This window comes from Ciconia boyciana, chromosome 26 (genome assembly GCF_034638445.1).
Source record: "Ciconia boyciana chromosome 26, ASM3463844v1, whole genome shotgun sequence".
Lineage (NCBI taxonomy): Eukaryota > Metazoa > Chordata > Aves > Ciconiiformes > Ciconiidae > Ciconia > Ciconia boyciana.
The window spans coordinates 112,628-126,973 of NC_132959.1; the positions used below are offsets into that span (position 1 = coordinate 112,628).

General features: G+C 42.5%; 1 protein-coding gene and 1 non-coding gene across 5 annotated transcripts; both read left to right on the forward strand.

The window, feature by feature from the left end:
- Positions 1–299: 299 nt before the first annotated feature.
- KHDC4 (KH domain containing 4, pre-mRNA splicing factor) lies at positions 300–14,268 on the forward strand. 4 transcript variants are annotated; one of them, XR_012039725.1, is made up of 14 exons: positions 300–412; positions 559–796; positions 3,091–3,219; positions 3,563–3,642; positions 4,294–4,346; positions 5,248–5,411; positions 5,821–6,032; positions 6,600–6,660; positions 7,525–7,582; positions 7,797–8,050; positions 8,568–8,723; positions 9,750–9,834; positions 11,808–11,899; positions 12,878–12,924. XR_012039725.1 is itself a non-coding variant. In XM_072846510.1 (14 exons), the coding sequence occupies exons 1-14, from the start codon at positions 321–323 to the stop codon at positions 13,075–13,077; spliced, it is 1,902 nt and encodes a 633-aa protein (XP_072702611.1). In that variant the 5' UTR covers positions 300–320; the 3' UTR covers positions 13,078–14,268. The 4 variants fall into 4 exon arrangements, 3 of the variants coding, with proteins under 3 accessions (XP_072702611.1, XP_072702612.1, XP_072702613.1); XM_072846510.1 differs by having other exon boundaries at positions 9,722–9,834; positions 12,878–14,268; XM_072846511.1 differs by having other exon boundaries at positions 3,097–3,219; positions 9,722–9,834; positions 12,878–14,268.
- LOC140644331 (small Cajal body-specific RNA 4) lies at positions 5,592–5,720 on the forward strand. The gene has a single exon (XR_012039776.1).
- Positions 14,269–14,346: the final 78 nt, after the last annotated feature.

Genomic DNA, 14,346 nt, shown 5'->3' on the forward strand with positions numbered 1-14,346 from the left:
GCGTGCTCGACTGCACCGCCGTCTTCCGTGACGTCATCGGCGGCAGCCCCGCGGTGCGGGCGCTCCCCGGCCTATCCGGGCCCCCCCCCTTTGCCGCGGTGCTGTGCCGTCGGCGGGCGGTTTCCCGCGGTCAGACACAGAGCGGGCCGTCCGCTGGGAGAGCGGGGGCAAGGGCCGCGCCCCGGCCCGGCCGGGTCCTCCTCGCTTGTCCGTTGTCGGTTCCCGGCACTCCCCGCGCCTGAGGGGACGCCGCCCGCGGGCGGTGCCGTCTCTGTGGCAACGCCCGGAAGGGGCGTTTCGAGGCGACCTCGAGGCCGGAAATGACGCTGGGGCTGGCGCGGAGGCGGTGGAGCCGGGCCGGAGCCATGTCAGCGGGTGGTGGAGGGCAGCGCGACGCTGGGACGGCTGGCGGGTGAGGCAGGGCCGCGGGCGCGGCGGGCCCTCGGGCGCCCCTGGAGAAGGGCCTCGGTGCGGCGTTTCCGAGGCGCGGCAGGTCCTGGAGCTCCCGCAGGGCAGCGGGCGGGAGGCGACCGGGACTGAGGCCTCTGTCTTTTCCAGGCGCCGCAGTAAGTGGGACCAGCCTGGCCCGTCCCCTGCCTTCCTTCTCCCTGGCACGGCGCCGCTGCCCGGGCGCCCCTTTCCCGGCGGCGGCGATGGCGGCTCAGCTGTGGCGGGCTCCGAGAGCTCCGCAGCCCCCTCGGGAGCGCTGGACGCGGCCGCAGCAGTGGCCGCGAAAATCAACGCGATGTTAATGGCCAAAGGGAAGCTGAAGCCGGCGCCCAGCACGGCGGACAAGGTGGGTGCCTGGAGAGGCGGCAGGAGCCGTGCCGGTGGGACCGCTAGGCCCGGGGGTGATGGGCGAGGGTGGGCGTCACGTCTGTTTTCTGGAGACCTGCGGACGTTTTTTGTCGGAATAGCTCTCAGTGAGATGGAAAATGGTGAAGGTTTGCTTCGTAAAGTAGGATATTGCAAAAAACAATCGGAAAACCTTTTTTAATTTTTTTTTTTTTCAGAATAACAGAAACAGTGGTATAGCTGTAAGGTCAGTGCTGCCACTTCTCCTTAAGTGTTAACCGAAGTGATCTGTAGGAAGGTGATGAACTTTTTTCTGAAGTATTTTCTAAGCAGTGCACCTGGTATAAAAACTGCAGTATAAAACAGCCGGTTTAAAATATGAGACCAAATTATTTTCATGCTTAAACAAGTTATCAGTAGGAGCCGTATGTCCAAGTTCTAAACAAATTGGTCAGCTTCTGGTCAGCCCTGATGTGAGCCTTGGTCAGCTCTGAAGTGGTCAGGCAGTTGGGAGTAGGTGATCATTGTAGGTCCCTTTTAACTAAACTTTTCTATTCTAAAGCAAGTGTAACTTAAAGCCTGTTTTCCAGTTTCAGTAATGGGAACAGTCTTGCTTTTCTGCATGTTACTAGCCTATGCTAGAGCCAAGTTTAGAAGCCTGTTTCAAGTTTCTTTCCAAGCTTGTTCAAATATAAAGTTAACAAGAAGAGTATGTTTTCATGGTGCATTGTGTCTCTTTTTTCACGTGCAGAGTATTGGTAGGACTGCCAGTTATGTTCTAAGAGTTTGCCTTGTGAAGCAGCATTAAAATGAGTACTCGTTTTGTCATTGGATTTATTCACAGATAATACAAGAAAGAGTGGCAAGTGTACCCTGCCACGTATTCACCGTAGCTGGTTCTCTGCAGGTTCTGTATCCAAAATGATCGTTACAGCCTTTTTAATATGTGAGGTTTAGTAGTGAGTGTTTCTTCGATCATTGCTGTCAGCAGTCTTAGGTGGTTTTACGCATTGTTTGCTGCACGATGGTGTCTGCTTCTCAGTGCTTAACATCCACCTGAGGGTGTGACATTTTCAGCGTTGAAGAACATGTGGCTTGGTTTCAGGTAGTCCTCCGTAGTCGTACCAGGTGGAAGTCAAGTCTATTCGCTGACTGGCAGTTTGAGACACCTAAAAATTGGAAGATACTGTGATGTCTCATTCTTCTATCTATGTTTTTTCCATAAGCTCTGGTGGCATTCTGGCATCCTGTGACAAATTGTATTGCTGTGGGAACGACTTAACCAATTAATTAATTTGCTAATGGGATTATTTTTTTTACTGCATATGTTACTTTTGTTAGGAAATGTTCAGTGATTACATTTCCAGAGTAATTAACTCTGACAGCACTTAAGATTTTGAGTGAATGGAAATTCAGGAGCCTGCAGGTTAATGAATGTACTTTTTTTTTAAGTGGGGAAGGAATAGAGAAATAGAATGCATTGTACAATGCATTCTGACTTATGTCCCTCAGTAGCTGCCTTCTGGCTCTCATGCAAGTGCTGTGCTTCATGTGATATTTATGAGAGTGGATAAATACCTTTTGGATGTTACTGGAAGGTTCTCTTTTGAGTCTTGTTTTCTCTTTATGTCCCCAAAAGCATTTCAGAATTTTTAGAAGGATGTACTATCTAACTCTCGATACATGGAAAAAGCAGTAAGGTCTTTGTTGTAACTCTGACTCTTCTGCCATATCGTCTGAATCTGTGACTCCGTGGCTTTTTCTTTCTTAGCACTTGGATACTGACACAAAATATTATACCCTTGTTTTAAAAAAAGAAGGGAGGGAAGTGCAGTCATAGTGTGGATGAGTTTAGATCTTGAACAGGAATTCTAAATTCTATGTAAGGGGAGTTGAGAGAAGTATGAATTACATGTTTTATGTAAGTCTCACAGCTTTCTGTCAGAGATGCCAATTCAAGTGTAAAATGCCCTGGTTTCTGTTTGAGAAACTTTACTGCCTAGTTCTACATCTGTTTCTCCATTTATAGAATAGAAACAGTAATTAGTTACTATATTAAAATGTGCTGAAGATAAAACTAGTGTTTTTATTTGGGCTTAAGGTTGTGAAGAGGTAGATTATTAAGTAGTAGATACAATGTGCTTTCTGCTAATATTTGTAGAGTGTTCGGGTCCAACAGCTGAAAGGGGAGAATGAAAAGGATATTCACCTCTAGAGTACTAGGGTCAATTTGTTTGTTACATCATTTATCTCTGCTTTCCAACTGCTGATCTTTTGCAATGGTTGTCTTTGAAGCTGCAGGCTCTGGGGAAGGGTCCAGCTACGAGTAAAAGCAAAGATGATCTCGTGGTGGCAGAGGTAGAAATCAACGATGTTCCCCTCACGTGCAGAAACCTGCTGACGAGAGGACAGACTCAGGATGAGGTATGTTCAGGATCTACGTCTGATTTGTTAGGCTTGGCAGCACATTTGTACCTGTTTGTAAGAGCCTGCAATAAACTATATTCAAGGGCTGTTTCCTCTTTTTACAAAACTTGTGTTTTCAAAGATACTTTGTTTAGAAGGTTATTGTTTTGTTCAATAGTATGTCATATGATGAGGTAAGGTAGTATCCTTTAGCGGGCACCATTCATTCTCTTACCACTTACCACCACCAGACTTCTGGTCTTTTTATACAGCAACATAGTTTAAACCACTTTGGGGTTTTTGTGTGTGCTTTGTTTATTATTGGTAAACTTGTCACTGGGTTTTTTTAAATTGTTTGTAGATCAGTCGACTGAGTGGAGCAGCTGTCTCTACTCGAGGGAGATTCATGACTGCAGAAGAGAAAGCAAAAGTGGGACCTGGGTTTGTATTTCTTTTTTGGGGTTTCTGCTTTTTTTTCCTTGTTGGGTGGCTAAGTGGTGGGGTTTTTCTTTGTTTTATTTTTCATGAGCGGTGTCACCTTTGGGTGCCAGAGCGAATTGTCTGTTGAGTGTTTCAACTATGTTTACCATTATGATAGTACTGACTGCATAGCTGCTTTCCTACCTGCTTAATATCGATAGGGTGAAATAAAGAAAAAAACAACAAACCAACCACGAATGGGACAGATCAGTCTGTGCCGAGCTTCTTCTATCTGAAGACTATACTGGGTCTCTTGTGCATTTTGCCAAGAATGGGCAACTTTCCAATTACAGAGAGAGCTAATATTTCATAGACTCGGTGCTTTTAGTTAGTTAACCTTTCATGTGGACAAGCAAATTAAAGTTTTCAGTGGTATAACTTTAGTAAGTCTTCATGTAAATAACTTCTGAATCTTTTTAGTTTTCAGTGCAAAGCTTTGCTTACTGAGCACTGTGATATTCAATGAATATGTATGTACTTTCTTATTTGAAGAGTATTTCAAATTTTTATGGAAGACTTTATGCATCTAGATTGACTGTAATATTATTAGATTGAATCCATTATTGTATGTTCTCTGTGGGTTTAATGGAATACTTGACGTTTCCTTTCTAGAGATCGTCCTTTGTATCTTCATGTCCAGGGTCAGACACGGGAATTGGTTGACAGTAAGTGTACAAAGCAGCCTGCTTTTTCTCTCATTGTGATAAAGGGGTTTTACTAATGGGCTTTGTTATGACCAGTATGGATTTGTACTATAAATATCTCGGTGTTGATAACAGATGCCATTTAAACATTGATGTTAAGGTCTCTGTTCAAAACTACCTAAGGTGTGTACTGCATCCTGTAAGTCATGAAACTAAAACCTTGATAGACTACATGGAAGAGGGGGCGAGTGGGTAGGGTTCCTAGGCAGGTACAGCTCTTATCAGTGAATAAACTCATACATAACACGCTGAGATCCCATTACAATAGGTGTGTGACAGCGAGACCTTCCCTTTAATATGCAAGTATGAACACTTTTTGTGAAATACCTACATTTCCATTAGAAGGACAAAGAACTCCTGTCTTGCCAATGCCTGCTGGAAAAAAAAGGAAAACTATAAACTGCAGGTGTTCATTTGTTCTGTGTTCATTTGTTCACGGGCTTGCCCTCAGTTGTCTCTTGAAACTTGAAGCTGCTCATTTTTATCTACCGTGATTTCCACAGCCGGTAAACAATTTTTCACGTGTTAGTGTGCTCATTCATGCAGATGTATATTCTATACAGGGTTAATGTAAATGTTTCTAGCATTTGCTGAAATGTGTGGGCTAAAACTGCCCACCTGCCTATATATTAGCCTAAGTTTTATCAGGATGGGAGTGGAGAAAGAACCATGATGCTTGTTGCCATCCTTTGCGATCCAATCCCAGAATGCTAATATTGGGCCCCACCGTCAGATGCAATCTTTTTGCCTGTAGATCTGCTGTCCCAGAATATGGGAAAGTAACCTAGTCGTTTCACAACTTGGTTAACCTGGGCAGTTGACAAGGGCTGAATATAAATGAATTTCATATTCTGTCAACTAGGAGCTGTTAACCGAATTAAAGAGATAATTACTAATGGAGTAGTGAAAGCAGCCACAGGTTCTAGTCCAACGTTCAACGGAGCTACAGTTACTGTCTATCACCAGCCAGCCCCTATTACTCAGTTGTCTCCAGCAGTTGGCCAAAAACCTCCATTCCAGTCAGGGGTGAGTGATATTTATGTGACTTTCATTGAATAACACTGATTACAAGATTTGCCTGTTACAAAGTATATATGTAATGTGCTATTTATTTAAAAAAAAAAAACAAAACACCAAAAAAAACCAAACCAACAACAACTCCAAAACAAAAAATCACCTCAAATAAACCTTTTGTGTGTTGTGAAAACTGGAGGACTAATCAGACTGAGTCTGAAGAGTGAGACTCAGATGACAGTAGCCTCCTAAAAGAAAAGGGATGGAGAGAGCAGTCCTACTTACAGAAAAGCAAAGGGCTGACTGTGCCATCCAACACTTAACTGTTCTGGCTGTCATAGAAATAAGATTTCTGGCCTCCAGTGAAATGGACATCCTAATTCTTAGAGTGAAATAATAACCTTTACTGTTACATTTACAGATGCATTATGTTCAGGACAAGTTATTTGTTGGTCTGGAACATGCTGTACCTACATTTAATGTGAAGGAGAAGGTGGAAGGGCCTGGTTGCTCCTACTTGCAGCACATTCAAATTGAAACGGGTGCCAAAGTCTTTCTTCGTGGGAAAGGCTCAGGTTGCATAGAACCAGCATCGGGCAGAGAGGCTTTTGAACCCATGTACATCTACATCAGGTATGAGGGGGGTTTTTTCTTTGAAAAAATAAAATAAAAATCCCAGTAACTAGTTATGAATGTAGCTTAAAGTTTAATTAATTTGGGGAATTTGTAATTCTGACTAACTTAATGCAAATGAAATAGTTTTTGAACCTGACTTTTATTTTAATAGAGATATCTCTAAAGTGATAAAGATAATCAACCATATGATATGGTATAAAGTGATATTCAACCATAAGATACTGCTTTTATTGGGAACACAGTAAAGCTGTGTTCTTTTTGGGCTTGGGTTGTGACGTTGAGCTTTAAGGGAAGAAAACAAAATGCACTGACAAATCAAGTCAGTGTTCTGTGCTCATTTCTTGCAGTATTTAGACTAACCTGAATTTTCACGTAGAAAATAAATACTCATCGCTTTTGTTCACAATTGTGCTAAATAGCTGCAGAGCTGCTAGAGTGCTGCTGAGGTGCCTGATCACTCCTTAAAGGGATAAGATCTGACAGCAGGTTGCTGATGAAAGAAGTAGCTCCAAATTTGGTGGAAACACTTGTGCTTATGAGGTATTTTTTTGTGTATGTTTTCAGTCACCCAAAGCCAGAAGGTTTGGCAGCTGCTAAAAAGCTGTGTGAGAATCTATTGCAAACCGTGAGTAGCTCTTACAAATAGGAGATTTCAGAGCCTGTTGTAGCTTTAGTGTGTGCCTGGATAATGTTTTTATGCTCTCAGCAAAGCTGTCCATGTGTTCTGACTTGCTAATAGGTTTTTCCTTCTAAGTCCTGCTGTCTGATTTTTGTACAGTGAATAAACATTTCTCAGGATGGAGCTGTAGTAGTGGAATTCTGGGGGGGGAAAAAATGCAAATGCTTCCTGAGCAGAACGGGGGTGGAAATTGTCTGATTGTATGCAAACATAAAGGAATCCTGCTTTTTTCTGATTGCTGTAGCTTCCGTTGCTTTAGCTTTAAAAGTTGGCCAGAGCCACGCTGTGTGCTTTATCTTTCCTAAAGTGATTGTTGTACCAAAAAATATTTAGAAAATCTCTCACGTGTACACATAGAAAACTAATTTCTTGGCTTTTCTTATATGAATGAAATAGAGTAGAATCCTGTGAGACAGTTTTTCTGTTAGTATTGATAATTGAGTATGGGCTACAAAGTCTCTTTTGAAAAATACATGGAAGCTTTTAGATGCTTTGAGTATTTTTGTCTCTACTGAAGTAGTTTGCCACTCTATATTTCCTGTGAAAGATTATCCTGTATTTTACACAAATCTGTCACAGAGACCAGCAGGATTAGTGGGATGTTCAGCAGGGTTTTGCTGGTGGCTTTGGTCTGTGGGTTTTTGTTTTCAGTTTTTATGTTTAGATTATTGCTCTCTTTGTGCATAGTATGTTCTGTAATCAAAGTCCCCTTACAGTTTTATGGGGATGCACAGTAAGATGCCTTTTGCCTGCAAAAGATTAATATAGTAAATAGATGTTTATTGTCTAATCTTCTAAAATCCTTTGTAGGTTCATGCTGAATACTCCCGATTTGTGAATCAGATAACCACTGCAGTACCCTTAGCAGGTAAACATTAGCAATAATAAAGTCTTTGGAGTTGCATTCTGCTGAGCTGTACTTACAGTTAGTTTTGTGGAATTTATTTACCTGTGGAAGTCTTTGTGTTAAGTCCTTCAGTTGAAAAGGAATCCAGCTTCTTTTACATTTGGCAATTAAATTTACTATTTTTGTGACTCTAACTGAATTGAAGATGACCCTTTTTTCCCCTTTCTATCACCAGGCTTCACACAGCCTGCTGCTATAAATAGCGTACCTTCCCAGCCATCATATTACCCTTCCAATGGGTATCAGTCGGGTTATCCTGTTGTTCCCCCTCCTCAACAACCAGTTCAGCCACCATATGGTGTACCAGGCATAGTACCACCTGCAGTGCCGTTGGCACCTGGAGTCTTAACAACGCTACCTACAGGAGTTCCGCCTGTGCCGACACAGTATCCAATATCTCAAGTACAGCCTCCAGCCAGCACTGGCCAGGTACTGCCACAGATTAATTATTTGCCCTATGGTTGTCAACTTACTAAGCTGTTTCTTTGCTACCAATGAAATACTTAAAGTAGTTCCAGATGGATAATTCTTCTTTAAGGCTTTTTTTTTTGGTTATTGCTTTGCTGATGCTTCTGTCTAAGCAACTAAATTGTTGGTATGGCTGCTTCATACTGTGTTTTTCATATCATAGCCACCCGCTAACATAAAGGATATTTGCAGGGGGCGGTCACTTGTTTATGAGAAGTGTTATCACAGGCTGTGATACAGCTATGTAGGTACAATGAGTTTGAGTTACAGATAGTGATTCCTTTGAGGTGGGAGCATTCTATAAATGAAATACGTCATTTATCTTTAAGTTGTGCATTTCCTTTTAGTTTCTCTTAGGTCTGCAAAGAGAAGCTAGTTGTGTGTTCTGCTCCTATGTATGAAACTGTACATTGAATTCATACTTTATGTGCATATTATCAAATTTTCTTGTGTTTTGTTTTCAACTTCCGCATGCCAGAGTCCACTGAGTGGTCCCTTTCTTCCTGCTGCCCCAGTAAAAACAACCATGCCGACTGGTACGCAGCCACAAGTCCAACCCCATCCTCAAGGTCAAAAGAGACGCTTCACTGAGGAACTACCAGATGAGAGAGAGTCAGGACTGCTGGGATATCAGGTGGAATAAAATCGGCAATTTTACTTCATTCACCAAAATGGAACTTGGCTGGAGAGGGATTGTTATTAGCACAGTTTATTTGACAACAGTCATGCAAGACTTTTGGCAGATGGCAGCAATTGTTACAAAACATCAAGACCACGCTTTGGTTTCTTTGAGTGGATGCACTGTTCTTAAACTGTGACTGACTTGATTCATTGGCAGCTTACTTTCCATACCCTCAATGTTTCGTGAAGAATAGCAGTGCGTTCAGGTCAAAGAGATGACGAGAGCGTGTTACTGGTTAGTTTAAAGGGAGATTATTTGGGGTTTTTTTGGTTTTTTGTGGGTCTTTTGAGTGGGCTTGTTTGAGGGGAGGGAGGGAAATGTGGTAATAACTTCCAGATTTTCCCATTTACCTTTCTTGCAGGTTGCACTTAAGAGGATTTCAAGAAGCCTAGTTTTAAGAGATTTTTTTTTTAGATAGCAAATGTTAAACAGTTGATTTTAATAAAAATAATTTTGAGTTCTTCTTCAGACTTGTATGTTAGAAAAGGGAGTTTCTGCAAATGCTTCTGTGATACACCCCTCCTCACAGGCAGAAACCCTTAATAAAAGCTTTGCCTAGTGAAAATATGGAACTGACTATATGTTAGACTTAATATTAGTATCTTGAGCAGAGTTTACTGTGGCATGAGGTCTCTGCAGTATTCAGAATTACCTGATTGAGGAGATAAGTCGATCTGTGAACTAAGCAGCTAACTTTACTGTCCTGAACTACTGGAAAGGTGGAGTAGGTGGTGAAGCGTCTTCCATATTGGTGCTCAGGCGTGTTTCTTACTACATTACCCTCAGTATTTTTAGGAGAAAGCATTTTGTTTAACAATGGCAATTAGTGGTTTCTTCTACTAGTTGGCAATATGCTCTGAAAAGTTGGGTTTCCTATCGTTATCATTAAGGAGCTATAGCTTATGTTGTAGTTGTAGATTTGCTAATGCCGTGTGTTTTTCTGCTCATAGCATGGACCCATTCATATGACTAATTTAGGTACAGGCTTCTCCAGTCAGAGTGAAATCGATGGAGCCGGATCGAAGCCAGCAAGTTCCTCAGGAAAGGAGAGAGAGAGGGACAGGTGAGTGATGAAAGAATTATGTTCAGGTCTTTTCTGATTCTGATGGAAAGCTTATTTCGGACATGATCTCTGTTTCATGTTCTCTTCTGTGACTTGGGGGCTGGGGGGGTTGTTTGTTTTGTAGTGGGTGGGGTTTTTGTGGGTGTGTGTTTTGGTTTTCGTGTGATGTGGATTTTTGGTTTTGGGTTTTTTGTTTGGGTTTTTTTTTTCTAAGGAGAAGGGATGCATGGGTTACCTTTTCATGCTACATAATGAAAATAGCTTAATTTCCACTCTTCCCAAAGTCTGTATGCTCTTACTTTGAGTCTGGTATTTTGCCAGCTTCTTGAGATAACAGGATATGCTTGTAAAGTTAGCACACTTTAAATTATTCCAATTTTAAAACAAATCTGGAAAAGTTGTAAACTTGAAGTTTTGCAGCCTGAAATTTCAGGGAAAGATTTACTTGATAATTGCTTTTGTTTTCTGGTCGTTATGAAATACATCAAGGGTCTTGGTAAAGTTTTCTATGTTCTACATCTTGTACGTAGTCCTAAATTCAGCCATTCAATCAATATTTGAAGTCCTCAGGCATCGCTGCTCTTCCTTATGCACTCCAGTGTATTGAGCCACAAAACTGTCAGGCTTGCACTTTCTTTCATAGTGTCATAGCATGGTTTGGGTTGGAAGGGACCTTTAAAGATCATCTAGTCCACCCCCTCTGCCATGGGGAGGGACATCTACTAGATCAGGTTGCTCAAAGCCCCGTCCAACCTGACCTTGAGCACTTCCAGGTATGGGGCATCTACCACCTCTCTGGACAACCTGTTCCAGTGTCGCATCACCATTCAGAAAATAATTTCTTCCTTATATCTAATCTAAATCTGCCATCTTTCAGTTTAAAGCCATGAACCCTTGTCCTGTCACTACATGCCCTTGTAAAAAGTCCCTCTTCAGCTTTCTCGTAGGCCCCTTCAGGTACTGCAAGGCTGATATAAGGTCTCCCTGAAGCCTTCTCTTCTCCAGGCAGAGCAACCCCAACTCTCTCAGCCTTTCTTCATAGGAGAGGTATTCTGTTCCCTCTGATCATTTTTGTGGCCTCCTCTGGACCTGCTCCAACAGATCCCTGTCTTGTGCTGGGGACCCCAGAGCTGGACGCAGTACTCCAGGTGGGGTCTTGAGAGCAGAGCAGAGGGGGAGAATTGCTTCCCTCAGCCTGCTGGCCATGCTTCTTTTGATGCAGCCCAGGATGTGATTGGCTTTCTGGGCTGCAAGTACATGTTGCCAGCTTGTGTCCAATTTTTCATCCACCAGCATCCCCAAGTCCCTCTCCACAGGGCTGCTCTCAATCTGTTCATCCCCCAGACAGTGTTGATACTGGGGATTGCTCTGACCCACGTGCAGGACCTTGCACTTGGCCTTGTTGAACTTCATGAGGTTCGCATGGACCCACTCCTCAAGCCTGTCAAGGTCCCTCTGGGTGGCATCCCTTCCCTGTAGCATATAGACCGCACCGCTCAACTTGGTGTTATCTGCAAACTTGCTGAGGGTGCACTCAATCCCACTGTCTATGTCATTGTTGAAGACAGTAAATAGTGTTGGTCCCAGTACAGACCCTTGAGGGACACCACTTGATACTGGTTTGAACTTGGACATTGAACTGTTGACTGTAACTCATTGGACACGGCCATCCAGCCAATTCCTTAGCCACCTAATAGTCCATCCGTCAAATCCATTTCTCTCTGATTTAGAGGTAAGAATGTTAGGGGGTACCATATTGAAGGCCTTACAGAAGTCCAGGTAGGTGACATCAGCTGCTCTTCCCTTGTCCACTGATGTAATCACTCCCATCATAGAAGGCCACTAGATTAGTCAGGCAATTCAAAGTTAAACTCCTTGGGTCAAGGACTGAGTTATGAATTCGTTTGCTATTACCTTTGACTCTTTGCTTGTTTTAAAAAATTAAAAATAAGGGCTTGCATTGGTTTAAATAGGCAGTTGATGCCTCCGCCAGCTTTTCCTGTCACTGGGATGAAATCGGAATCTGAAGAAAGAAATGGTGCGGGGTCTTTACCAGGCAACCATGGTGAGTGCAATAAATAAAATACACTTGTAAGTCAAGTTTTCTTTCCCAAATGAGTTTGCGCTGGTCTTAACACTCATTTAAATCCCTGATTATTTTTTTTTGTCTGTTCTTTACACCATATTGTTTAAGTGAAAAGCAGGTTGTATTGCACTGCTCTTAAGTCACTTATGTTCGCTGTGATTATACACGCATGATACTTCCCTTAAACCTTTAATAAATATCTGTATGAATGAGGAGAGTGTAATTAAGTGAAGGACCAAAGACAAGCATTTTTGACCCATCACTCAGCTGAGGCACAGAATCTCACAGGATTGTTTTGTAACACAGATATGTGGCTTTACATTGTGAACAGCTATCTCTAGAGGCACTAAGGAGTATCAGTGGGAGTTATGGTTCAGGTGTGTATTTACAGACATGAGTTATGTCTACCTTGTCTGCAAACAACAGAAGTGCTGTCAGATTTCATCCTTTTGTAGGGCTTTCATACATCAAGTATTTGTAACTTGGTAAAACATGTAATTGTTCTAACTCTCTTGGTAGTTTAGCGCCTTTCAGGTCTGCAGGTACATCATGTTAGTCTGTTTAACCTTAGTTTTTCTGCAGTATTGGTCCCAGAGATTGCTCTTCTGTTAGCTTTCTTTTGAACAAAAAATCTACTTTTCTTTACATATTTATCTCTTTAACGGTGAAATTGCCATCACTTAGACCCATTTGCTAACTTTACCTTTTTTGTGTGTTTCTTTCTTCTTTCTCTGTTCTCTTACATGGTTCTGATGGATCACATGTGCTGTTGCTGGTGCTGTTTCGTGTGGCCTTCGACCTTGGATGACCATTGGCCTTGTGACCTCAAAATGGTGTCCAACTAACAATTTACAATTAACATCTTTTTTTATTAACTCATTTTGGGGCATTTTATCTCTTTTTATTTTTATTTTTCCTTCTTGGGGGCTGGGGGGATTGTTTGTTTTCCCCTCCCAGATCATCAAGCAAAGAAGATGAAAACTGCAGAAAAGGGCTTTGGATTAGTGGCATATGCTGGAGATTCATCAGATGAAGAGGAGGAACATGGTGGCCATAAAAACGCAAGTACTTTTTCACAGGGATGGAGTTTGGGATACCAGTACCCTTCCTCACAACAGCGAGCTAAACAACAGATGCCATTTTGGATGGCACCATAAACCCTGCAGAAGAGTTTTTTCATTCATCTGTTTTTTCCCTCTAGCAATAATGCATGTATATTACAAAGTGAACTTTGCAAATACGCATTGTTTTTACATTTGCAGAAGCTAAAGGTTCAGTATTCCCCCTTGAAAGGGCTCTGTTATTTTTAAAATCCTTCTTTCTGCAGTGAATTTGTCAAAAAAAAAAAATTGAATAAGTATTTGACAGGGCTAGTCCCTTATACAGTGGGGGAAGTACTGTAAAGAGAAACTAGGGAAGCCTGTTGGTCTGCATTTCCCATTTTTCCAGGATAACTTAAAAAATGGAAAGAGTCAGTCACGCTGACTTCGTTCTACACCTGGTGTTCATATTTTATTGAGTGTTCCTGCCGCCGGCCTGTGTTTGCAGTCCCGTTGAGCTAATGGTGATCCGGCTTCAATGTTTGGACTCTCAACAAAGGAAAGGAATATACAGTAGTTCTGAGAAACTTGAGGGTCATATTTCCTAAAACTTGTAATTTGTCTTTACTTTAAGCATCTCCTGTAACTCAGCACTGTTTTTTCTTTAAAATGTGGCTTTACTAACCCCACAACTTTTCATTCTAGCCAAATGTCGGGGCGGGGGGATGCTCAGTTTTTTGGAGGGGTTCATCTTGCCGCTAATCCCCAGGTGGACTTGGCACTGTAGCACTGGTACTTAATTCTCCAGTCACCCCTCTGCATTTCGTTCCCATTCAGCAGTTCGGACGGAACTCCTTCTCGTGAGGTTCGCCCCCATCTCTTAACTCATTCACTTACTTGATTCTACCCCTTCTGTTTCACGGTGGTTTAATAAAGAAAAGGCAGGCAGCAGCCGGGTCCCTGCAGCGCTGGGAGCCCAGCGCAGGCCTTGCTCTTGCCTTGAAGCACAGAAGCGGAACCTCAGAATAAGTTCTTGGATTGTTTATGGACGTGAACTGCAACACAGGCTTTCGTGGCGGGGCGGGCTGTTGCAGAAAGAACTCTTGCATGGAGAGCAGCAGCGCGTGGGACTGCGACAAGGTGTGCTGGTCAGCTTTACAAACGGGAGAAATAGTTTTAAAAATGGGGATGTGTGTTGCTGCTGCACACTGAAAGACCTTGCTGGCTCACTTGTACAAACATTGTCTTTGCTATGTGTTGTAAATAATTAGAATCATACTTTCATTATAAATAAATGTATAAATATTCTGCTTCTTGCTGCTTTTTTGGGTGAGGTTTGCCTTGGGCAGATAGAAGCCGTGGTCTGTAGGTTTTGGGGAGCCCTTG

Bases quoted from the DNA above. Each gene is read 5' to 3' on its own strand.
- KHDC4 (XM_072846510.1), top strand. From the start codon at position 321: ATGACGCTGGGGCTGGCGCGGAGGCGGTGGAGCCGGGCCGGAGCCATG. The intron at 4,347-5,247 runs GTAAGTGTACAA...TCTGTCAACTAG, and splicing joins GACACGGGAATTGGTTGACA to GAGCTGTTAACCGAATTAAA. The intron at 6,661-7,524 runs GTGAGTAGCTCT...AATCCTTTGTAG, and splicing joins GTGAGAATCTATTGCAAACC to GTTCATGCTGAATACTCCCG.